The sequence below is a fragment of the Bactrocera dorsalis genome, chromosome 4 (assembly GCF_023373825.1).
Source record: "Bactrocera dorsalis isolate Fly_Bdor chromosome 4, ASM2337382v1, whole genome shotgun sequence".
In the NCBI taxonomy this organism is placed as follows: Eukaryota; Metazoa; Arthropoda; class Insecta; order Diptera; family Tephritidae; genus Bactrocera; species Bactrocera dorsalis.
In genome coordinates this window covers 40,811,900-40,839,664 of record NC_064306.1, presented here as the reverse complement: position 1 = coordinate 40,839,664, position 27,765 = coordinate 40,811,900, and the positions used below count along the sequence as shown (strand labels likewise).

Below are 27,765 nucleotides of genomic sequence, written 5' to 3'. Positions count from 1 at the left end.
AATAAAAAATAAAATAAAATCAAAGAACGAAAAATTCCCAAAAATAAAAACAAAGGAAAAGATATATAAAAAAATCAAAAAAAAACCATATGAGTTCACATATAAGTTTAACATACATATGTATACATATAAACAATAAATATAATAAAAATTAAAGCACTAAAAAGTGACAAATATCACAACTTTAAAAATAGCCATGAGCATAACGCTCAAATACAATAAAAGTTAAGAAAATACAGTGCAAATAAAAGTGCAAAAATCTGTATTGAATACAAAAAAAAATATTTATTAAATTTTTGTTTCTTTCAAAATTTCACTGAAAAGTGCAAATAATTTAGCCAATCGAGCACGTCTGACCTCATCTCGCCTTTTAGGTGTCAGCGCTAGATCGGTGGTGTTCGGCAAGCTACACACAAACAAGGCGTCTATACTGTTGCATATTTCGTTGAGATCGCTCGCTACATATCCACACATACATATGTTTATACACACATATATAATATATAGCTTTGGCTCTATCTGTACGATCGGCTGCTATCTGTTTTTCGCCTTCAGCTAGCGCGTCGCTGACTAATTCTCATTTGCCTACGTACGAATGCGTCTATTTTTAGCGGCTTGTTTAAATTGTTTTTGTGTAAAGCGAAAAGATTGACTTCGAAATCAACCAAAAATTTTTGTTTTTGAAATCGTGCTGCTTGTTTCCTTGGCGTCATATATGCGTGTGTTTGTGCTTGAAAACGCCGATTCCTGTTGTTGGTAGTGTTTTATTTTCTATTTTCTCTGTGTTTTCAATGGGTTTTTGGCAAGAAAAGCATTTATATAATAGTTTTGAATCATTTAGTTGAATACAATGAATTTAGTCGAATGCATATGAATATATTTTTTGAGGAAAATCGCACGAAATCAGAGAACATTTTTGAACTTTTAACATAATTTTTATAATGTTGGAAAAAAATATTAAAATTGATTTCAAAAATACTACTTTTGATGTAAAACAGTTAAAAGTGAAAAAACTGTAAAATCGGAAATTTTGCAAAAATTGCAATATTTCAAAAAAATTGATACTTTTTGGTTCCAATGAAAACAAACGGATCAATGAATTGGAAAAAAAGAATTTCTTTGCATTCCAAAAATTAATTGTCAAAATTAAAATTTTTTAAATAGAATGGTTTTTCATATAAATAGATAACTCAATTTAAAACAAGCTATGCTTTTTTGAAATATTTTAATTTTTACACAATTTTCTATTTTTCATTGAATTGTCTATTTATATGAAAAACCACTCTGTTTAAAAAATTTTAATTTTTACAATTAATTTTTTGAAAGCAAAGACATTTTTTCCAATTAATAAGTACATCCTTTGGTCTTCATTAGAGTCAAAGAATATGTTTTAGAAAATCAAGAATCAAATACTCCACAAACGAAACTAAATTTACTTCTTTCAGAGGTCAACTACGCCAATCACAATTTTTGTCATATTAAAAATCTTCAACACATAAATTTTTTGGTTCTTATATTTTGATAATTTTCATTCTAAAATTAGCAATTAATATTGCCATAATATTTTTGTGTCAAAAAAAAAACAAGGCGGATAATATTTAGAGGAAAGACATTGACAAGACATGATTTTCATTGCAAATTTTCAATTTTTTACTCTAAAGTGATTCAGTCTCTTGTTAGACTATCATTGATAATTTATCGCATTATTGCTTTACATGGAGTCATATCCGCTGTGGGTCTATGTGGGTTGCTGTCGTGTGTTTACCACAGTTACGGTGGGCAAAAACCACTTTTATCATACACTATTTCGAAAAAAAACTTTGATAGAGCTCAGTACACGCTGGTGATGTTAGAGATTTGCGTAAATTGGGAAAAGCAGTTATGCTATAATATGTTAGCGACTAATGCATTAAATTTACATTTGACTTAACCTCACTTTTAATTTTTGTAATAAGTAAGTAAAGTAATTATTTCAAGTGACTTCAAAAAAAAATTATAATTTTTAGACTTTAATTTAATAAATTTTAAAATTGATTTTGTTTTGCTTTAATGGGTTGATAAATGTATGAAAAATGTGTTCTGTGTAAAATTTCTAAAAAAAATATGATTTAATTAAAAAAAAGTGTGGAAAATGATGACAAAAAAATTAAAGTTAAAAAAAATTTAAAACTTAATTTGAAATCAACTAAAACTGAACTTTTCGGTTTTTTTCTAATAAATAAATAATTTGATTTAATTTTGATTAAAAAAAAAATAAAAAATAAAAATAAGTTCATTACAATAATAATAAAAAATAAAAAAATAAAAATAAATACATTAACATAATAATAAATAAAAAATAATAGAGAAATTATAAATTATAATTGTCATTTTGAACAAATTATTGAAACAAGTATTTTATAACATTTTAATTTTTTTCATTTCATTGAAAGACGTAAATTTCCTTAAATTTCAATAAATATCTTTTACTTTTAATATAAGAAAGCCATAATGGCATTTGAAGAATGAACACAAAATAGTAATAAAATTAAATAAAATAAAAAAAATGTGCGATTGGTGATAAAAATCATTTTTAAATGCAAATTTTATTAATTAATATAATTTTCAAAAATTTATTGGTTATAGCCAGTCTAAAACTCTAAAGAAAAATATTTTAAGATAATTTTCAAATTTTTATTTTATTTAAATTTTTCAATTAGTTTTTTTTTACGTTTGGGTTAGCTAAAAAAAATGAAAACTAAAAAAAACTGGAAACACGATTTTAAATAGAGAGTAAATATCTTCTATTTTCAATAAATATACGTGAGTCATAATGAAAACAATACATAATAACAAAATAATAAATATAGAAAAATGTGCGAATGGTGGCCATTATTAATTTTAAAATTATATTCATTAGAGCTCTAAAAAAATTTTAGGCCTTATGCTGGTTCAAATGATAAAAAAAAAATATTTTAAAGTAATTAAAAAATTTATTTTCCAATAAGCTTTTTTTTATTTCAGTTTTTGAAATAAATAAGAAACAGATTTACTTTTATATATAAAAAAAATATATATATTTTTGAAGCAATTAAAACTTTTATTTTGCAAATATCTTTTTTATTCATTTTAGGTTTTGAAAAACATAAATAATTTAAAAGAAAAGGACTTACGATTTTTAATTTGAAGAAATATATTCTACTTTTTATAATTAAAAAAATAATAATAACAAAATAATAGTAATAAATAAACAGAAAGTGATGAATGGTGTTAAAACATTTTATTAATTAAAAATCATAAGAACTAAAAAAATTTCGAAATTTTTATGGGCAGATTTTAGTGCAAATCATAAATGATAAATATTTAAAAATGAATTGTTTAATTAATAATATACTTTTTTTTAATTGCTAAAAATTAAAAAAAAAATCTAATAATAAAAATTGACATGAAGACAAGAATTAATTAAAAGAATTTTAAATTAGTTAATTCCAATATTAATAATTATTAATTAAAATTTAGAAAAAAATATATATTTCCACTCAAATAATAAATATTGAGTGAAAGATGTAAGCAAAACATAATAAAAACAAAAAAAAAAAAAAATAAATAAATGAAACGAAATAAAAAAAAATTAAAATACAACAAAAAAATAAAAAAAAAAATTATACATAAAATTAATAAGGAAAAGAAATATTAAAAATTTTGCTTATCAAAAACACCAAAAAAATTAATAAAAAATATTAAAAAATGTAAAGATATTGGCATAGCTTGGGGGGTATTCATATTTGCATATACATATGTACATATTTTATATTTCCTGCTACAAATAAATAAATTTTATGTCATCAAATTCGAATTCAATTGAATCTAACGGTTTTGTGCTGATCGCGTGCGATCATACATTCAATAAAAAGTGATAATAAGACAGCTAAGTATGCGCAAATATATATTCATTACAATATGTACATACATATTATGTATATACATATGTACGTGTGTACAACGAACTATATATGCAATAAATCGCATGTTTGGGCATAAAACGATAGCATGACTGCAAAAATTTCTATGAAGATACATAAAAACAAACAAACAAACATACATACATACATTTGTATAAGAACTCTTAAAAATTCTTATGATTTCATTGATATGTATGTATTATAACATACATGTATATGTATGCATATAATTTTTTTTTACAAATACTATGTATAGTACATGTACATGTGCGATAGTTTGCTTGCGAGCGCGGGCGAATTTATTTGTGAGTGTGTGTTGCGCGCCTTCATGCCCAGCATATTAATTTATTTCATATATAGTTTTTGACTTTATTATTGTTTGTGTATAAATTAATGAATGTTTCGTGTTTGTGCTCGTATGTGTTGTGCTCAAAAGTAGGCGCTTTGTTGGCCATATGGTGTGCGCCTGTGACTGCCAGCCAGCCAGTCAGTTAGCTAGCCTGCAAATACGCTTCTAAGTGACTACCTTGCCACACAAAAACACATATAAATGTCTGTAAGCATATTTTTGTTGTTCTGCACGTACGTTCCATACTGTGCGGCTTCTTGCAGATCACTACACACACACACACATTCATACATATGTATGTGTAAAGAATCTATTTTTTATTATTTCTAAATTGTTCAATTTAGTTGTTTTTCTTTTTATGATTAGTTCTTCTCCCAGCGTTCGCTGAATTGAATAATTAAACTTAAATTACCAATGAAAAAATTTCCGTGTATTTTATGTGGCAATCGATCGACGCGCGCTTGAGTTGTTGTATGCGCTATATGTGTGTTCGCGGGTATTATGGCCACTCGTGTAGTGTTTGGTGTGGTGAAAGTGCACACGCAATAAAAATGGTGCAATTCTCATAATGTGGAAATTTCAATTGCTAAATAAATTGTGTTTGTGTTTTTAATAAGTTTTTTATTTAGTGCAGCCGAGAGTTGGCAAATGGGTCATGTGGAAGCTTTTCTAGTACATAACGAATGTTGCGAAACTCATAAAATTTTATGGGAGTGTGAGAAGAAAGTAAAGGTTATTAAAAATGGTAAAATAAAGTTAGAAACAAATAAATTAATTAAAATATTTATATAAAAACTATAAAAATAAAATGAAAAATTATTTATAAATACATTTTTAATAAAAGAAATAATATAAAAAAATAATATTTTATTAAAAGAAATCCATTTTATAAACTATATAAAAAATATTTAAAATATTAAGAAAAAAATCAAAAAGTATTAAGAAAATTAAAAATATTTTTTAGTATATCAAATTAAATTTTTGCAATTAAATTTGTTTTACCATTTATTTTTCTTCCTATAAAAAATTAAAAACAAATAAAAAATATATATGTACATATATACATATATAAAATTAAATATATGAAATTTATATATGTATATATAATGAAATTTTAAATTTTTAAAATATGAAAAAAAAAATATTAAAAAAATTTTTTTTTTGACATATCCAATATAAAAATCTATGAGATTAAAAATAATAAAAGTATTTAGAAAATTAAATTTTTAAAATATGAAAAAATATAAAAAAAATATTTGAAAAATATGTATATCCAATATAAAAATTTAAAAGATTAAAAAAATAAAAAAAAAAATAGAAAATTAATTTTTTTAAATAAAAATAAATAAATTCGTTACATTACAGATAAAAGTTGGTTTTAAAATATTATTTTATTGTCAATAATATAATAATATCCAAGTATTTCTCATTATGCCTTCGTATCGCATTTCGTAATTGTAATATAGTAAATAAAAATCTTCAAAAGTTGCGAAAAACAATAAATAAAAAAAAAATAATTAAATTAATTTTTTTTTAAGAATTAGAAAATGATTTTGTTTTTAATTAAGGATATAAAAAAATATACATTTTAATTTAATCATGTTTTAGTACATTTTTTTTCCTTAAAAAAAATCATAACAAAAATATTTGCTAATTTTCTCTTTAATATTGTATTATTCACAAATATTTCTCATATGAGCTCTTCAATTCTGATTTCGTTTCTCGTTACGTAAATTTAATATAGTAGATCACCTTCCTCTCATCAATAATTAATAACTGACACCTTTAGCGTTGTCAAGTGCATGACACATGTAGGCATACTCCTACAAACAGTGCTTGTAAATAAATAAATATATTGACAATTGCAGCCACACTACTGCCACAACTCTTCGACGTTTATGTAAGAACAAACATATACATATACACACACACTCATGTGAATTTGTATCTGCAACAGCTTCGGTTTGAGAATTTATTTTCATTCACAACACTCAATTGAAGGTCGTATTCCGCCTTTTTTAACCAAATAAACAAATCCAACACCTACGCGTGACACTCAGCAAACACGCAAACGCAAACACACACATACACTCATACACAAGTATTTTAGTCGGAGGAGCATGTTCGTAAATAAAGCGATCAGTGCAAACGCACTGCTTGTTTATACACACACACACATATGGACATATTTCCATTGACTGCGTGGCACATAAGCAAACATTTTTACCAACGTACTAAATTTATATACACATATACATGCATGTGTGTGTGTAAGTATGTCGGTGCAATATTGCTTGAGTGCAATTGTAGAAGCATTAACGCATATGCAAATGCTCGCTTATGTAACTGGCTAAGCGTATGCATAATTGAAATGCCTCAACACCTTCGCACCTTCGCGTTGATTGCAATCAATTGCCGCACGAAGGAAGGGCAAGCACAATCTCGCATTGAACTCGATTCAAATGCAAAATATTAGACGATGTAGCTAGCTACCCGTTTGGAAATGGTATACCCTTATGCTTTGTAGATTTGTATATAAGCTCTTAGGACCCAGACCGTAGGCAATTATTTTCTCCTGTTTTTGTTGTTGTTGTAGTGGAAGAGTTGACAGTCTTTTACCGGATAAAAATTCCGGACTGTTCCGGTTACGTAGGCCCGACTGTCGTGGATACGGTTCATTTCTCTTGGACTTATACGGTAAGCGATTTCGATTGAGTCCATAATATCACGTCTGTCGTTAACTCTTTTCGCCACATGTCGGTTTCAATCGTCGTAAACCAATCGATCGTACTCTGCATAAAGCCGAAAACTATTTTTTATCAGCTCGTCATTGTCATAAGTGAATAGCTTTGCCGATAAATCATTGCTATTCATTTTCTTAAGACTTTGCTATGACATCCTATGGCCGAGTAAGGGAATGGAGATTCAAATCGTTTTCGATTAGTGATGGTTTTCATCATTCCCTATAACAATTTGAAGCCACCTCTATTCACTATAGCCAACAAGTTTTACCTTAATAATTGAAATATGCTCTGGACGTTAGTCACCATATGTATCTCATTTCAGCCTTTGGCTCCTGTAAGGAAACATATTGTGAAATATCGTATGAATTTAGTACGCTCTTTCCGTTGGCGAGTCCTTTTGATCTCGATATGTCATCCTCTCTTACTATATCTGGCTCGATCAGTTGCTATTTTCAGACTTACTGGTACTGAACTCGAAAAATTTTCCTTGTAGCGGTACGAAGGAGCACATGCTGAGCAATAGTCAAACATTATTTTGATTTAACTCGTTATTCCTTGCAACCTCGATAGCATAGTAGTTCGAATTCATTTGCGTTCTCGGGTTATGCGTACAGATGTATAGGCATACTCTTCATCTATCTCAACATTATAAATTCCATTCTGGGCTTTGCAATCAGAAATGGGCTGAATAAAGTTTGTATAATTTTAATGCTTTATGGAAGCTGCTGCAGCTCTTAACCATTTCGTCGTAGAGGCTAATTATATGCCAGTGGATTCACCGCTTTCACACCCTCACGTTAAAGCAATCAAGCACGGTTTCGACATCTTCTTTATGAGTTCAATAAGCGTCGTATATTTTTGAATGGCATCATGGTATTATTGTATCATGATATAATATTATCGCGTCAATATAAATTTAAATCTCATGTTTTTACGTAAAATTTATTTCCATTCGTTTTAAACGCAATAGTCTCCGAAACTAGTAGATGGATGACAGATAATAAAACGCTAACAATAATTATGACGATCACAATGCTGAAAACACAATTAACATTTCTCGCCTCAGGCAATGGGAACTGGTATTGATGCAAAATACAGGTTTAAACAAATTCTAGAAATGCAAAATTCTAGAAAGGCAAATACAAAGGTTTGTCCGCCATTCATACATTTTTGCTTAACTTCATAAAAAAGTGTCGATTAATTATAAAGACATTATTGCTTTTTACTTATCATGTAAGGATTTTGACAGATTTATGACAGCATACCTATAATATATGGATGCAAAAATACAATTTTAAATATAGGTATAAGTTAACAGTAACAAGGGTTTTCTATGAGTTACGTACAAGTATATAAGTTGTAAGTTAAATCTACTTGGAGATGTGAGGTAACTGAGAGAAACGCGTTCAAAGACGGCGCACTTAGCCTAGCTGGCCTCGAGCGCACAAGTTCTCAAGACTATATCTCCAAAACTATTATTCGGATCAACTTGAAAGTCTAGTTCAATATTCTTGAGATATTATAGAATATAATAAGATAATAAAAAAGTTAGATTTTTTGAAACCCGTAAATCAATGTAGCCCCCTTAATGGCATGATCACAATTTCCTATATATCTCACTCGTGCATAGGGCCTCCTTGCTTTTGATGGTTATACTCTCAAGTAATGAAGTTATCGATCTAGTTGCAGTTTATGAAGAAACAATATCCCAACATGATATTCGAACACGATTTTCCTTCTACAAAATATTCTTAATCAATAAAATTTTGAACTTCTGAGTTCCAGAGTATTTTTGACAGTTTCCACTGCTTTCTGTTTCTGCTAAATGTTTGGCAAAACATTTGAATCTGAAACAGTTCTCAAGCACCTGTCTAAATTCAATTTTTGAGTTTTATGAAAAGGCTTGACAGCTGACAGGACCAGTGGTGTTGACTCATGAAACTAGCCAATTATAGTTTTGTAAATTTTGTATAAATTTGAGAAACTCTGTAACAATTTAATAGGAATTCTCAACTTTTTAAGCGCCAGCACAACAATTACATAATTTTCAAGGTGTTTACGAAGATTTCTCATTTTATAAAAGTGTCTTCTCTTGTATTTCGCCAAAGATACACGCGAAGCATATCTTATCTTGTTATTTATTAGAAGAAAAGAAGGGCACGAATCAAATATTTAGTTAGTAAAAAATTTTGAGAATTTAGCAGAATAGCATCAGCAATTAGTAACAGCAAGTTGGTGAAGTAAATATGTATAAGAAAAGTATATAAATGATAAGTATGTATATATATTTATAGTTCTACAGTACATGCTTAAAGTCTGTTGTGCAATCATGCTCATTTGCTTGTCGCTTATATGTTTTGTACAATCTGTAACTTCGTTGTAGAATGTTATGTTGACCTTCCTTTAAGAGCATTTTGCTTTTGCTTAATTTTCTTTAGTTTACTGTTGTCTCAGTGGAGAAAAAGGTAAAAAAATATGCAAAACATAATAAAATGAGTTAATGTTTTTCTCAGTTGACTAGTTGGCAACTATTTGTGTGCCAATAATCACAGTCGCAAACGTTCGTATAGCCAGCAGCAGTAGTAGCAATAACAACAAAGTGAACTACTCAACCTCCACCTCAATGAGCAATGAACGTAACACATGACAACTCGCCGAGTTTCGCGTGTGGCAGGCAGATCTCGTTGAAGTTATTGCTTTCATATTGCCATTTAAATACCCCAACATACACATATGTATGTATATATAAATGTGTGTATAGATATGCAAGTGCCATATGTAGCTGCTGTAGGGCGGCAGACTGGCTTTTATCTTTTTTAGCTAGAAGAATTTTTAAACTTTTGTACAAATTTGTTGAAAGTACCTATACATAGTTTCGATATTTTTGGTTCAAGACGAATTGCCAACACCCAAAATGAGCGAAAATGAAAGTTCAGTGCATTCGTTGTAGAAAGCACACGTTTTTGGGGTCAATAGTGCATGCGAGTACATATTTATAAAATATTGGCTTGGAAGCCTTTTTGGAAAGCTAGAAGCGTGGGAGTAAGCTGAGTGGGTTAAATTTTTTTATACTAATACATAAAAGATACAAAAAAATTTATAAAAATTTGAGTACAGTAACTTAATTTTTTTTTCTCTGAAAGTGAAACGAATCATTTCTTCGGAAATTACATTATTGCTATAGATAATAAGCCGTGCCAAGTTTTAGGAACATGCCTCGTCAAATGAAAAAAGTTTTCATAAAAGCGCTCGATTCCAATTCCGTTAGTATAGCAGCTATATACTTAAGTGGCCCGATATCGGTGACTCCGGCAGATTAGCAGTTTCTATTAGAGAAAAGAGCGTGCGCAAAATGATATCTCAAAAATTGAGACACTAGTCGCGTTTGTACAGACTGACGGACATGGCTAAATCGGTTCAGGTCGTTATGCGGATGTATATTAATACACTATTCAGAGTATGAAAAACACTAACCGCTCAAAGGCAACTCTGTTGGTTAAAAATTTAATTTTAAAGATTAAGTTATTTAAAATCATGTGGCAACCTGGCAAAAACTTTTATTATACAATTTTCATAAGTAAAATTTGGATGGCAACTCGGTTGGTAAAAAATTTAAATTTAAAGATTAAATTATTTAAATGTGGCAACCCTGGAAAAAGCTTTTATTTTAAATTTTTCATAAATATTATTATTTTGTTATCAATATTGCTTTAAATTTATTAAAACTCTTTGGAACTGTTGGTTTTATTTACTACTTTACTAATTTAGGCCCTGTCCAGAAGATTGATAATTTCCAAAAACGGGGTTGCCATCTGCTTTTTAACTCTTTAACTCCAAAACCTTCGCTTTCATAGTACCAAAAACCACAGAAAAAAATATCACCAAATAGCTTTTTAACCCACCCAAAAAGCCTTAGCTCTTCCTAACCTACAAAAAAGTTTCACTACAAACAAAAATTTATACTATTTTTCCTTCGTAAATATGCACTTGTGCGCCAAGCCAAATTAGGCAGTCAATTCCTTAGCACAATTCCCGCTTTGTTCACGCCACACATTTAGCACCTCATTTTCACCGCCTTACGGACTATCAATTAGGCGGCTCATATGCAGCTAACTATGGTTTGCCACCTCTCGCTCAGCGCTTTATTTCTTAATTTCATGCATTTCGGTGTATCTGCCTTTGAGTTATCAGTTTGAAGATTCGAACTTCGTAGGTGCATGCAATTAGTGACATTGTGCCACTTGTGGCAACAAGTGAGCCTCCAAAAGCGGCGAGTGAAATTCAAGACAATGCGAGCTAGACTCTGTGTTACGTGTGGAGCTGCGGTGTTTTTATGGGCAAATGCTGATATGTCTGCATATACTCAAGCATAGGTATCTCTATATGTACATATGTGTTTATATGTATATCATATACAAATAAAGTGGTAAACGGCAATTGAAACCCCACTTCAGCTCAATTGGTAGCTGTAGCTTAAAGAAAAATGAAATTTAAATTTAAGCGGCAGCAAGCCGATATATTTGTATGGCTTTATGTATACATTTTATGACTTCATATACATATACGTATATATATAAATGTACGTGTGTAAATATGTATAAATTTTTGTAGTTACTACTGTGCGCAACAACAGTAGCTCAAAAAAGCGCTCAAGAGAAATGTGTTAAGTTTTATTTTATTGAAAACTTCCGCATTAGCGACAACAACAGCAATAACAGAAGAATAATAATAAAGCAAAGGAGACAAACAATTAGTTGTGCGAGTTTGAATTGTTGTCTTAATTTTTTGGCAACATTTAGCGTATGATCAAATTTGACCCGGACTGATACTTAAAATCGATACAATTTTTTCCTCGAAATTTTTTTTCTTGTTTTACGTTCGTGTAAAATTTGATCTTCATAGTGTTTGTTTGTGTTGTTGTTTTAATTGTTTTCTAACATTTAGCGCATGATCAAATTTGACCCGGACTGGACCATATGATCGATAGTTATTTTTCCTAGATTAGTAACGGCTACGAAATACTTGAAATTTTTGCTAAATTATTTTAGAGTGTCTACTTTATCACAAATAAAAGTATTTGAGTGCCGCAAAACATTCAGTGTGGCTCGTAAAATCCGACCTTCGACTTTCTTGCTTCACGCGAGTCGTCAATGACGATAAAATCCAACAAGTTAAAGATATAGTGCTTGGAAATCATCTTGTTGGTATCTGAAAGATATCAGATGGTCTCAACAACTTTTATGATTCCACTCAACACATTTTGGTTAATGTTTTGGGTATAAAACGTGTCAAATGCTAGACTCGTACCAAAAGACCTGAATCTTCAGCAAAAGCGACTGCGAGTAGTGTCTACAAAATAAATGAAGCACATTATTACTGCTGTTAAGACGTGGTTTTATGAATGTGACGTCGAAACTTTTCGACAATCTAGCGAATGGTGTCCCAAAAATGAGACGAAATTGTAAAAAAATCAAATTCGAGAGAGGCACTGACGACCATTTCTGGCTTATAACAGCTGAATGGCAATTTGGATAAATAGTTGTTTATATGGACTGAAGAGCCTATTTTGAAAGCGATGATACAGATTTGCAATAAAATACATGAACATGTAGTTTTTTTTTTGTCAGTCCGGGTCAAATTTGATCGGATGGTACTGCACAACATTTATGTTAATTATACATTCGTACTTATTAGAAGTGCTTCTAAACTCAATCATTATTTTATATGTTTATATATATGATGTATATAAATAAAATATAAGTTTGTATCTGGGTGTATGCATACAACTCTGTGTCGTGTATCTTTATGGCTTGGCATTGAAAATCAATTCTGCTCATTTCTCGCAATGCTCCTCAACATTTGCGCCACCGAGCAACAGACGTACACATATACAAACATAAAATTATACATACTTACATATATTATACATATATATATGTATATGCAGTTTTGTAGTTGCTCTTCACAGCAGCATTAATTGATTGTTATTGCCTGTATTTGCAGCTTATAGTACGTCTTTTTCTATTTTCCTTGTATTTGTAGTCATAAATACATGTCTACATACGTTTCAACGTTTTTTGTTAAGTCAGCACGCAGCATTGTTTTCCAAAATTGTAACGAAAATCATTAAGTCATAAGTAAATGTGTGTGTGCATGTGTATGCGTCCACAAAAGATCGTGAAATTTTATATTTTCGTCAGTGGGCGCCTCTATTTCGTACACAAACATATGCTCATACTTATTTATATACATACATATGTAAGTATATATTTTGGCTGTTCTATAAATTGGTTTCTTGATCTTGTTTTCTGCCATTCGCTATTCTTCACATTCTACACATAAAATAAATAATGTACATACATATGTATGAGCTTCATTGCCTTCTGTCAGCGCGTGTTACGTCAGCGATATTTGCTTTTTATGGTTTTTAGCGCTTGCGTATCTCTGAGACAATTGCAGAAAACAACGGTGACAGGTCCACTAGCAGATAAACTGGAAATTGTAATGACAATTTCAACTTGCCGTTTTTGCGCGAACTCATTGTGTATTTCTAGATTTTTTTTGTTGTTTGATTTATAATTTTTTACGTTTTTAAATGTTTTTTTGTTTTTTTTTTTTGGCTGAACGCATTACTCGTCAAGATTATAATCGCGACATTTTAGCGCCACCGCCAATAAATTGGGCTTGTTGTGTAGGCTTTGCGGTTTTAGAGTTATTTTTGAGTTGTATAAATATTAAAAAATAACAAAAATAATTGTAAATTTGTTTATAATTGTGTAGCAACTTGTGTGCGTGGATACAAAATATAACAAAAATTAAAACAGTACTTATATTATATATTTACGAATAAACAATATTACTTAAATTGAAGGAAAAATATAAATAAATCTCAGATATCACACACAACACTATGTCATTTGGCTGCAGTTTCAGAGATTCTAATTAGACTTTTACAGATGTACCTTTGTTTACTTTACAACTTCTGTGATGTCCAGGCATATTCTACTCACTGTATTAAAAAAAAGCTAGTGTTAGCTTTTGTTTTAAATTCCGAACTTCATTTAAAAAGTATGAAAATGTAAAAAAATGTAAATCCATAATTTTTACCACAAACTTTATGCAAAAAAACACTAAAATATTCTCAATATGTGGGAAGATCGTTTCTAGAAAATTTGTTTTTTTTTTATTATTCTTAATCTGATATGTCTATTGGAGCTACAAACCTGCTTTTTTTATTTTTACAAGATGAAAACAACAATTAGAAATATCAAAAAAAAAGAAAAACACCTTCTAGCTTCGAAAATAGTTTGAATTCCCATCTATAACTTTGGAGACATATTCTTAGATTATTTTTAAAGAGATTTGAGCAAAAAAATCGATTTTTTGAAGCTTCTAAAGCAGACTCCCCCCTCAAGAAGTTACTTGGGTTTACGGGTTTCAAAAAATTTAACTTTATTTTACTATCTTATTAAATTCTACAACACCCCTAAAATATTTCCCTTAATTTTTAAGTTCGTGCGCCGTGCGCCGTTTTAAAAAGCGTTTTTCTCGAAATTGTGTTTTTGAAGTCGGTTGGCAAGATTTCTCAAGAAGTACTCAACCGATCTTCAAAAAATTTTACACAGATCTTTGGGATACAATGCTTAAAGACTTGGACGAACGATTTTTTTAAAGTAATTGTCTACACATGTAGTTATGGGGTAAAATTGCTAATTGTCTATATTAAGGAGATAAAAGAGGGCCATCACTGCTTATACATCACAAAATGAGATACTTTGTTCTTCGTATAAAGCCTACAATTCTTCGTAAAAATGCTTGTACTAATATATTTGAAAAAAAAAATGGCGATAAGTGGTCTCTACTTAAGTAGGGAGTAGTAATAGTAAAATAAAAAAATAAACGAAAAAATATTTCATAAATTTAGAAATATGAAAAATTGTATGATGTATTTTTTTTTATTGAAAAAATAAAGTTGGCTATAAAAAAAATAAGGAAATAATAAAAAGAGAAAACTCCAACTAAGCTTAAAATTATCATATGTAAACGGCATTGGACATGTTCTTAAACTAAGAAACACAAATAATTGAAATGAAACAATTTTAAACTTATAATCAAAAAATACAAAAACAAAATACACTGGTGTTAAAATGAAATATTGTGTTATAAATATATTAATTCAGACAACAAAAAGTGAATATATTTCATAAGAATTAGAAAACAGCGCTTGAAAACATAAAATCAAATAAAATTTACTAAGAATTAAAGTGCTTTAAAAGAGTTTAACAAAAAATACGCAAAAAAAATTATAAAAAACCCTAACTAATTTTCTCTTTCAATTTTCTAACAGTGCAGCTTCTTCAACGACAATTAATCTGATTAAAATCGACGCTAATGACACCAAAGCAAATAATCTAAAAGTTTCCCCCAAAAATACACTGCCTTAAAGGTGTTACAAGTACTGAAAGATAAAAATCCTAAACCAAATTAAGAAAATAACGGGAAAACAACAGCAACAATACAATCAACAGTACACAAAATGCAACTGAGTACAACGAAACGGCAAAGAGAGCGGCACTTGCCGCCCAGCAACAGCAAAAACAACACAACAACCTCCAACAGCAGCGCCCACGCATGCAGCTATAGCAACAACAACAACAGCAGTGTCAGCAGCATCACAAAGCTTTACAGCAGTCGAGTGCCGTTGCTGCTGCTGCTGGTGCTCCTGCTGGCGTGCAGCAGTCACGGCTACAACATCGATCTGCCCAGCTATGTGACGCACGTGCGCGAACCGAATACAATGTTCGGCTTCAGCATCGCGCTGCATAAGGGCGCTAGCGGATATGCACAATCGAATTCGTAAGTATTTGGAATGAAGTGCGGAAGTGTGGCGATGAAGTGGAAAAAAACATACTTTTTGTTTAAGTAACGAGATACTAAAGTCAAAATTATATGCAGCTAAAATTATATGTAGATATGTATGTGTCGTTTGCTGCAACTGCAGCGGCTGCATATTTTATCGCCCATAATTCATTTATCGTATGTATGCAGTGAATGAAATGTATTTGTTGTATTTGTAAAGCCCCAGCGACAGTATAACTTTGAAATATGCAGCATTTATGATACTCATTTCGTTTTTATGAGCTCTTATTTGATTTGACAGTACCGTTAATTCGACGTAAATATTTTGCATTCGGTGATATAATCCCTAAAGCCTCGTGCTTCTTTTGAACAATGGAGGAGCAAAAACACGGGGAAAAATTTAAAAGACCCACTACATTTGGATACGATTTTCAGAGTTTCAAATTTATAGTTTTGTTGATGTGTTTTGTTTTTAGTGTGAACTCCAAGCTATTTTTACTGTTATAGTTAGTAGTGTTTAGTGCTTAGAGCAGGGCATCAGGGAAACAATGGAGCATCTCTTGTGTACTTGTCTCACATTTGCAAGACTACGCTGTAAGCATCTGGGGTCCCTACATTATGATACACTGGAGGAGGTATCGACAGTGAGGCCGCAGAGTCTGTTAAAATTCGCTTCAAGCGCAGGTATTCTAAACGATGACTACTCCTCTTGGACTTAGCAAGTAAACTCCATCTAATATCGCTAAGGACCCAAGTAGTCAATCTACATACTCCCAAAACAGATAACCTAATCGACAATAATATAAATAGATGTCATGAGAGGGATAAACTATATAGGTATATTCAACAACTTTACCCAAGTTTAGCTCATACATTTCATTCTTAAAGATAGTCTAAACGAATTAGTGAGAGCATCTCAAAAACTAATTTCCTAAAAGCTATAAAGATTTTGAATAAGTTTGTCTTCGAAAAGCAAATCACTTAGACAATAAATAAATAATAAATACCGCTTTAGATTATCTCACTGTGCTGGGTACGCTTCTCACATTCGAGAGATAAACCGGCAGACACACACTCCCACATTTATATATGGTATCAACAGCTTAGCGCACAATGTTCATAGAATAGGCACCGATAACCTTTGAGCTGCATCAAAGATATCGCAGACGCCTCGCCGCTTCAAGAGAATAATCTCACAGCAACGCTATCATCCGAAGTACACATGTATGTAAGCTATGTCTGTGTGTCAGCTTAAGCGTTGATAAGTTCAACTCGATGATGTAGAGAACACAAGCCATTCAATGTGATCTTGCAGTTTGAGATTGGCATAAACACATCCATCAAATATTCCCGAGATATTGTAAATTGACTGTTGTTTAAATGCTTAAACCTTGCATTTGCTTTTGTGCATGTGTTTGAGTGAGGAGTACCCGATGCCTTCGCCGTTGATTATTTTTTAGTGTTGTTTGGAAAAGAAAAAAAATAAGTTGAATGAAAAAAGAGTTGAAAATTAGAATACTTGATGCCTTTTATACAAACATCTATGCATACAAAACCAGCTGCCTCTCGAGCAAATTGCTTTAAATTCGCGATTTATTGCAGTTTTATGAGCCACGCCACATCTTGTATTTATGCCTCGTTTGAGACTAGCTCCAACATTGATTTTTTACTTTATTTCATTTTTTATTTATTTTTCTCACACCCCACATGGCATTCGATTTACACTCTGATATAGTTTTGATGGGAAAATTTACGATTTGGCACAGTAACGCCACTTTGTAGGCCTTTATATGACCTTCGTTCTTCTTCTGCTGCCACAGCTTCCTATTGAGCTTTGAGCTATAACGTTATAGTGTTGAAATCAATTTCGAAATAATGATTTACGAGTTTTTGAATTGAACTCTATTTGTAAATGAAATTGGTGATTGAAGTATGTGCTACAGATGAAAGCTCGAGGTTAGAGAATATTCTCTTCAATTGAGTGGAAGTGGCATGGTTACCAAGCGCCATTGATGTGGTTAAATGTTTGATTGTAGTTTAAAAGAAACGAGAAATAAAAATACCAACAAAAAACTGTTTTTTTAATATACCTTGTTGTTTTATATAGTGTTTAGGCTTGTTTAGGCGACAGTTTAAGTTCTGTCCTATAAAGGGAGCTCAAATGGCATCAAATGTTTCAAATGCTGTCTGAACTTTTTTGGTTATACTGTTTGGTCTTAGGTTGTATTTCTGTGAGAAGACTATACTCTCACTCAAATTATCTGTTCAATTTTCGGATCAATCGAAAAGTTTAATATAATGTTAGGAACCAAAAGATTGTGTTGACAGAATTTATTGGTTTGTAGTAGTATACTCTTAAAATAAGACTGTATAAAGCAGTTGACAATCCATTGAAATAAATTAACTGAAACATGAACTTAGTTTTAGTTGTAAATATGAGAGAGTGCACATAGATCTGTCCATCTTGACTACATCTATGTACATATGTTTCTGTGAACCAGAAAACAGTCGAAAGAGCCCTCTGTCGTGGGACCTGAATTCATGCATGAAATCATACCTGAAGCATCAATGAATAGAGAAAATATCAGATATTCAGAAAAAAACTGAAATCTTCGAAATAAAATGAAATTTGAAAAATTAAAGAAAACAGCTCAATATAAGTAAATGTTAAGACCTGGAACTATGTCCATCAAGCTGGAACTGGATTTTGGAAGAAAAATTGTTAAATAATTAGGCTTCTACTGTCTCTGAGTTTGTTAACTCAGTAATGGAAACAAGATAGGTATTTTCAAGACAATCGCTTGGGAAGCTCATGTGACTATGTTTGTTTTTTTTTATGAACAGCAGTTATGGTTTGGAAGACTTTTACTCTTAGGAGGCTGTCATTGCCTTAAATAATAATCAATACCATATTTCGGGAATATATCTCTTCAAATGAAAAAGTTTTTCCTATAAAGACTTGATTCCGATTGTTTAGTTTTTAAGACAGCTATATGCTATAGTGATCTGATATCGGCGGTTCCGACAAATGAGAAGCTAGATAGATAGAAATTTATTAAGGTTTTTCATTGCAGCCTATGGTCTAATGTGATCTCTCCTATATCACATATGGTTCCAAAAGTCCAGCACTCTGAACAATTCCAGGAGCTTGCTGGGCATGATGGAGGTAATGTGATTCCTGTCCACGTGGATTGATCCAAGGGCCTTAAGCCTGCTTCTACAAATTGCTGGGCAATCTAGAATTAGGAGTTCTGGAGTTACCGGTTCCATGTCGCAATACGCAGCTTCTTGGAGAGAAAATAAAACCTTTCCAAAATTTCAGATCGGTATCTCAAAACTTGACGGGTTAGCTTGCGTATATACATACAAGATGGGGAGACGGTCATGGCTAACCTCACCTCAGCTCGTCACACTGATCATTTCGATACATATTTTATAAGGTCTTCGACGTTTAATTTAGCGTGTTACAAACTTCGTGACACATTTAATGGTATACTCTGTTCAGATTGTAATAATTTAAAATTTCAATGTAAATACGGAGTGTTTGAAAGTTGGAATATGACCACGATTAGGCGTAAAATTGTTCGCTCATTGCACTAGTCACCTTAAAGGGTATTTTAGTCTAGAAATTAAAAAAAATCGAAATTCTTTTGGTTTAGATATTAAAAAATATCGAAATAAAAGAATTTTTCAAAAATCAAATTATTTTCAAAGCTCTTGCCGTTCTCAAGTTCTAATTAGTCGATTGGCTTCTATGTGTAAACGTCTCTCTACCATAAAGACAAGGTAGATAGGTAGGGTGGCTATCGAACGATGCAGAGAGAAGAAATATTTAAAAAAAATATCTATAAAAAATCTAGAAATCAAAAAAAAAAAAGTTCAACCATACTTTAGAGTATACTATATTTTAAATAATCTATAAAAAATGTATTACAAATTACATAATTGCCAGTAGACCACTCTAAGGGAACTGTTCCTCTCGTAGTAAGAGACAATTTCAGGCTCTTGTGTTACATTTTAAAGGCATACGTATATATATATGTATATAGGTATATAATTGTTTATATTCATGTATTTCCCAGAAAATTATGCACCAGATTTTTGTTATAAAAATATTTTTGTTTATAATTCTTGGTAAGTAGGTAAATTACATAGCTTTCCATCAGCACCCAACACACATGCACCAAACATATTTAAGCACAAATTACCCAAAGAATACAAGTAATAGCAACATAGATAAATTTACATTCACTAAAAGCTTTTAACTGCATATTTTCCCTTTGAGAAAAGTAAATAAAAGCATCACAATTCTGCCCTTTGCCTCACTGCAACAGGCGCGTTGAGTGCATTTTACCCACTAAATAAAAGCAATTTGCAGTCGACTTGCAGGAACACCAACAACAACAATGGCATACAGAGTAAACACAATGTGAAAACAAAGGCTGAGTGAAAAACACATTTTCTTATTACCACATTTGGGCCAAAAAGTACACAACTAATTTGTTTATATTAGCGCTGAGAAGCTGCAAGTTTACTCATGCGCATGCGTCTGTGTGTGTGTGTGTGTGCGGCGTTAGGGTAATTTAGCCGAAAATAGCATCAACTATGCACAATAAATGAGGTGTTGCATGCAGCGGGTGGCAGGGGCAAGCTTGCCGCTGGTAAAAGTTTAAAAGTGACGGAATTTCTTATAGAAGTGTGCATTTGTGTGTATGTGTGTGTCTATGAATCACATGATTGTTTAACTGATTACACAGCTATGTTAAAAATTACACATATAGTGTTTTGGGTCAATTTGACCCACTTATAAAAACTCCACTAATAACACTATTTTATTGAAAGGGTTCATATTTTTTTATTTGAATCAAGTTAAGTTTATGTTAATTGTAGAACATAGTTTAGATATGTATGTTTTAACGGAAATTTTCACAAACTAAGCTACTGTGTTCCTTGCAAACAAATTTTTGGCACGTACTACAAACAGCTGAATATTTGTTCAAATTTTTTGTATGACAGAAGAAACATCGCTGTCGTTTTTTTGGTGGATTCATTTCTGGCAGAAATGTTAGAAATAGACGCTTTGGAGTTTTCTTGAATATTTTTTACTATATTCTTAGCAGCGATTCCTCGCGGCAGTCTCTCTCTGCGGAAAATATTTGGTTCGACCATTTGCTTTCCCAGCTCTTCAAGAAAAAGTCTTCGCTTATAAAGCTTGTTGGTGTTCCATGAGGGATTTATCTCTGTCCATATTACGTATGCGTTATATGCCGATATATCTAACATATTCGAAAAGAGGGCAACTGGCCAACGTTTGGTCTGACGTTTACATGTATAATTAACAACCAGCCAATCAAGCGCATCCACACCAGCTTTTGTTTTATTATAGTGAAGTATTATTTCAGGTTTTTTTCTGTCACCCTCATCAACAAATGGAGAATGGTGAAGGGAGCTCAATGCGACAACAAATTTATATTTTTTTGGGACGTACGATACAATAGTTACATTCTCCGTAAATAAAAATTTGTTTTCTAAAATGTTCTTTTCCTTCATGTCGACAATTTCTCGTGGCAAAAAAAGCTTATTTTTCCTCACTGTACCGACTAAAGTAATGTTGCTGCGAAGTAGCTGAACGGCGAGATTGTACGTCGTAAAAAAGTTATCGCAAGTAATAGTGTGACCTCTGGGAAGGGGTTCTGATAGGGATAGAACAACACGTTCACCTAAAAATATTTGTATAGAGACGGTTTATTTATACTGTACATAGGTTTGAGACATACAAAAAGCCAATTTATAAATGCATTACCTTGGTTCCTTTCCGGTTGCGTATTTCTTGCCCGTCCTAAATAAACTTCCATGTTCCAGGCATACTTGCTTTTTGAATCACATAGATCCCATATTTTTAAGCCGTATTTTGCGGGCTTCGATGGAATGTACTGCCTGAAGCTACAACGACCACGAAAAGGTACTAACTGCTCATCTATTGTTACATTTTCATGTAAGTGATAATATGACCTGAGCTGCCGATTCCATTGATCGCAAATGTTTCTTATAGGTGCTAATTTATCACGCTGTCTTCTCTCATCCCTGTCTGCAGCGGAGTCAAAAACGAAAGCATCGTGATAAAGCTGCAATCCTTTGATGTTGCTCATTTCTACCACTATGTTTTTTATACTTGAGGGCATGAAAATATCAAAAGAGGATTTTATATCTGTGACCATAGAATAGCACACTTTGATGGGCCAGGACTTCGACATAAATTTGATTTCGAGGAATTTTGCCTCTTGAATTTGGAAGTGGCTGATCATGCCATATTATGCTCTTATCTTTCGATGAAATATTTGGGCAAATGGACTTCTTCTGCCGCATTGCTACCTTCAAAAACCGACATCTACTTCACTTTCACTGGATGAAGTCTTCATCGCTATCACTTTCGTCGAAAATATCCTCAGCATCAGAATTAATAATTTAGTGTATTTCTTCAATACTTAGTTTCTTTTCAAAAATAAAAATATAAAAATGTGTAACAGCAATATAAACTTAGTAAATTAAATAACTTGACTTACTCTCTTCCTTTGGGACATTGTATAAATATATATTTAGCAATCACTTTCTTTATAAAAATTTTGATAAGCTCCTTACTGCGCGACAAAAAATTGCTAACTAAGCAAACAATCTACACTTACTCTTTGCACAGGTGCATAAAACGGGAGTTCCCCTTTTTCGAAAAGGCTATAAATTTATCGAGAATATATAAACATAAAGCTGTGCAAAATATAATTCGATTTCCGATAACTAGCTTTCTTTGACGGCGTTTTTGATCGAGTGATGTGATAAAAAACGGCAAAATGTTTCAAAATACTAGGTGGGTCAAATTGACCCAACAACGTAATAAGTGTAATGAAATTACATTTGGCATCCTCCAGCAACATAAAAAACAGATATTATTTTAAATTTCATATTTATCTATTCCTTTTACTGCAGTTAACAAATAGAAGAAGAATCAATACAATACGACTAGAGTAACACGCGAATTTCGACGAGTTTTACTGAAAATTGGGTCAAATTGACCCAAACATAGCAGAAGGGTTACTGATTACACAGCGCGCAAATATTCACACATTCCGAATCTGGCAGTTTCAGCGCAGCGAAATTTATCAGCTGCTGAGCTGTAAATACCTAATTTATCTGTGCAAAGCTAAAGCAACAAAAGTAATAATGAAGAGGAGGCAGATTAGAATAACTACACTGATAGACTTGTGCGCTTAGGTTGTGTTGTGCCTTTAAGCGTGTATGTTATCTTCTCAATGTTCTAAAGTGATTTTAATTGTTTCGTTGAAGTGCTATCTTTTTGTGCAGCAATCAGCGTTTGACGCATTCTAATTTCATTTCGTTGACAACAGATGAGAATGAGTGCGCAAACAAATAATTGCCCCGTCGAGGAGTGCCTGTAAAGGCTCGAGCATGCAGGCGAATATTAGGGTGAGCACGTTTCTGGGGGGAAAGAAAAAATATACAGACATGCAGGATGTATTGGACTAATACCATGAATTTTGGAAGAAAGGATTGAAAAAAAATTTAAAAAAAAACTTCACGAGAACTTTTTATATTTTTTAGAATTCTCGGAAAAAAACTTTTATATAAAGTATATGGGTGCTAGGGGAAGTATTGACCAGATTATATACATTTTCGACTCAGGTTCACAATATAATCGTGAAAAGATTCTAACTAAATTTCAATAATATTGGGTAGTCGAAAAAGTCCTTTCGTATTTTGTCAATAGATGTCGTTGCAGTCGTACATCTTCAGTGCTGCCAATCACATTGTGTCATACCATATAATTTCCTGGATGTTGAAAAAAATTTACAGCTCTTCAAAAATGAGTGAAAATGAAGAAGAAAGTCGCTATATTTTGAAATTTTATATAAAAAAGAGAAGAATGCCACACAAGTTGAACTATTTAAAAAAGGTTGGCTACAAAAAGAAGTTCGATGTTTGGGAACCACATGAATTGTCTATGAAAAAATTAATGGACCGAATTAAGATAGGCGATTCTTTGCTGAAATGAAATGAGATCGACCAAATTTGCTAACCTCTCGAATGACCCACCCTAATGTACAATGCCATCATTGTCATTTAAGTAACTATTTAACTGATAATAATAGCTATTGTGTGACTTTACGAAGTGGCGCTCTTATCGCAAGTTGAATGTACGGAATGCCATAGTGATGGCATCTCAAATTTCGTAAACAATCGTTAAGGAGGATGAGTTGCGGCAATGAGACGACGTGATGTTACTCAATCAACAGTAAAACAATAGAAAAATGCAATGGAATAATAGAATTTCGCTTACCTTGCCAATTGCGAGTGAAAATAAAACTCACTCAGGAATATATGCATAAATAACGGCAAATTTATGGCACATAGCACAAACGCAACATACATACAACACTGAAAATAGATAAATAGAAAAAAATAAAATTAAATGAGATCAGTAAAATAGCGAAATAAACACGAGCAGCCACTACTTTTAAGGTTAAACAGTTCAGCGTAAAGCGGTGAAGCTTAAGTTGAGTTCGGTGTAAGGCAGCGACGATTCCAGCGAATTTGGGGCATACACGCGGCCGAAGTGTTGGTCAAGAGCACAATAGTAATTCACCCAATTCGCAGTTGTTTGTGACCATAAAAATGCGCATGTAGTGCCCGCTTGTGGGGCACAAGCGACTCTTGGCTTTATGGTGGCACTCTATAATTCTTATTTTCGGCTTTCACAACCAGTCGACGGCGATTAAGCCATATCTACAGATAAACACAAACAAACAAACATATGTATGGCAGCGCGGCATGGCACTTGTTGCTCCTTAAAATTTATTGGCATTTGGTGTCGTCGCCGTCTGGTAGCTGCCTTTTGCGGGCGTTTTGCGGCCATTTGACATTCTCTGCGGCACTCTGAAATCCGCATTGTTGCCCATTCTGGTCTCGCGTGCCCAAGTTTCCTTAAGCAGTCATGCATTTAGCGGCCGGAGCGCAAGTTGTTCGCAATCACACACATACACACACACTCATTTATGGCAGGCGATCCTCCAAGCAGCAGCGGCAACAGCTGCGCCGTGTTATGAGCGGCATAGCTTATATATTATTGCTTAGCTTGTTGATGACACCATTCAAGCCCTGCTTTTTCATGCCGTGTTTTTTACTTGTTCGTCTCTTCTTTGACAAATCTTTCGATCGATCTGCGATCCGTAATCATTGGCTTTCATGGCTTTGTTTGCAAATATTGCAAGAATCAATAAATACACTCAATTGCTGTGTGTTGTGTAATGCCAGAATGGCTAAACCACTAGTTGACTGGTTGGCTATGTTACTGTTGTTGTAGCTGGTTTTTGGTTTGGTGCGCGCAACAATGACGCGCCACCGTGAACTCAATAACAAAAACCCCGCTAATTTTCAGCTAAACCACAAAACTTGATTTTCAAGTTAAAATACAATGAGTCTCAGAATCTTATCGTCAAATAAAGAATTTTCAACTTAAAAGCATATTTATTTTTAATGATTTGTAGTTGATAAGTTGAAGTCTGATACAAGTTCGAAACTTTTTTACCCCGAATCTTCAAAATGTCGCGAAATAACAGATTTTGGAAATTGGTTTTCGCAATACTACTCATTCATTATTCTGAACAGATGGCTTAATCATGTTCCTTTACTACTTAAGAGCTAATTTCCAGTGCGTTCCTTCGCGGAAGCTTGTCCAGCGCTGGGCCACCATCGTTACATGCGCTGTCTCAAAAGCTTTTGGTCCAAGATTGTTCGCAGGAGATCTAGTGATCTCTTTGTCCTCAGTAAGGCTCGCCTCTCCCTAGTTGTGGGGCTTTTAACAGGCCAATGCCCTATTGACGTCCATAATGTAGGGTTGGGTATCTTTCCAGATGCCATTCGCAGAAGCTCGATGGAAGAAGATGAGGTGGAAACAATCACAAAACTTAAACGCTTGGGAGCGCATACCTTTAGGTATCCCACTATCCTTGTCAACTGTAAAACTGACAAAAAGACTAGCTTGAAGCTTAATGTTTACAATCGATCATCTAAGAATTTCTATCCACTTGTAAATTTCTAAAAAAAAGATTTGAAATTATTCTGATCCGGCAGATATGAGGTTTTGGAGACATGGGTGTATTAGTAAGAATTTATTAACTTTGGTTCTCAAAATTGGTTCTCAAAGCTGTTTTCAGAGTCGGTGAGGAAGATTTTTCCCAAAACGGCTAGATCGACAACGGGATGAAGTTTCCACACGACCTTCTTGGATATATGTATTTATCAGCTAATGATCGCTGGAATAGGATTTTTCAGAATATTGGGTAGCCGCAAACGTCTTTTTGTATTTCTAATCAAACTTCAACTTTATACTAATAAACGAATATGTACCATTTTAGTCGACCACTTTTTGCCATTTTTCCGCCAGGACATTATCCCATCAGTGTTAAACTTTTCTGGTTTCTCGACGAAAAACTACGATAAGTAATTTTCACAAGCTTTTCTTGAAGCCAATTTTACTCCAAGAAGGGAGTTCTGCATTGGCCGAAACAAATGGTAGTCCGATCGTACAAGGTCAGGGGTGTATGTTGGATGCAACTAAAGTTCCCAGCCAAGCTTTCCCAGTTTTTGCCGAGTGATCAAAGATATGTGTGGTCTAGCGTTGTTCTGATGGAAGACGAAGCTCTTTCTGTTGATCAGTTCTGGCCGTTTTTTTCGATTTCTTGTTTCAATCTCATCAGTTGTTGACAGTAAAATGTAGGATATATAATTCGACCAGGCTGGAGCAGCTCATAGTGAATGATTCCTTTTCCATCCCACCAAACACTCAGCGTAACCTTTCGAGGCGTCAATCCTGGCTTTGCGACCATTTGATTAGCCTTAACACCCTTGAACCATGATTTTTTTCGCACATTATTGTCGTATTTGATCCACTTTTCATCTCCTGTTACCATTCGCTTCAGAATTGGTTCGATTTCATTTCATTTCAGTAAAGAATCGCAGATGTTAATTCGGTTCATTAAATTTTTTACAAACAATTCATGTGGTACCCAAACATCGAGCTTCTTTTTGAGACCAGCCTTTTTTACATCTTTTTAAAAACGGTTCAAAACCGTTTGATGATGAATGTTAAGTTCCTTGGCAATGTCAGGGGTGCTTTTGTGACGGTCCTGGTCAGTATTTTTCATAATTTCATCGACTTTTTCAACGAACGGCCGACCAGAGCAAGGTGCATCTTTCACATTAGAAATTTCCAGAACGGAAGCGAGCGAATCATTGTTGTGCTACGCGAACTGATACAGCATCGTCTCCGTAAACGTCACAAATTTCAATGGTGGCTTACGTGAAATTCTTCCCTTTTTTATACAAAATTTTCAAAGTATTGCGAATTTTCTACCTCAGACCTTTACTTCAGATTCGCAAATATTTTTTTCAATATAGTACTTTCAGAAGCCAAATATTTACTATACAAAAATTGTTGACCTTCTTAAACCACTCAGCTCCACTGTTGCTTTCATTCGCTTGCAACATGTTGCTGCTGCTAATCGCATTGTTGGCGGCATAAATATTGTATGAGCTTGTTGCAGACACACAACAACTGACACTTTCCTGACTTGATGCGCTGGCGATAATGTTTCTGTTTGCCGCTGATGCGTTTGCCTTTTTTGTCAGCGACTAGCAAATTATCGCCGACAGACTTGTTGACTACACGCTGCATAGCAAAAACGGTGGTTGGCGATTGCAAACCCAAACATACACACACACACATATATGTAATATGGGTTTTGAGGCAGTTTTGCCATTTAACATTTCTGTGTCAGTTACAAACATACAAATATGAGGA

At 32.7% G+C, this 27,765-nt stretch overlaps 2 protein-coding genes across 7 annotated transcripts in view; one reads left to right on the top strand and one right to left on the bottom strand.

The window, feature by feature from the left end:
• The window catches only part of LOC105233606 (integrin alpha-PS2), an 87,835-nt gene that overhangs the window by 600 nt on the left and 59,470 nt on the right, over positions 1-27,765 (top strand). For all 6 annotated transcript variants that reach the window (XM_049455477.1, XM_011215727.4, XM_049455474.1 and 3 more), the window contains exon 2: positions 15,382-15,890. In XM_049455477.1, the coding sequence (XP_049311434.1) occupies positions 15,571-15,890 (320 nt within the window). In that variant the 5' untranslated portion in view covers positions 15,382-15,570. The remainder of the gene's footprint in view (positions 1-15,381; positions 15,891-27,765) is intronic.
• LOC125778362 (piggyBac transposable element-derived protein 4-like) lies at positions 20,808-22,091 on the bottom strand. Its single transcript, XM_049455515.1, has 2 exons — positions 21,697-22,091; positions 20,808-21,613 (listed from the first exon to the last, which is right to left on the bottom strand). Exons 1-2 carry the CDS (start codon positions 22,073-22,075, stop codon positions 20,868-20,870), a joined length of 1,125 nt encoding a protein of 374 aa, XP_049311472.1. The 5' UTR covers positions 22,076-22,091; the 3' UTR covers positions 20,808-20,867.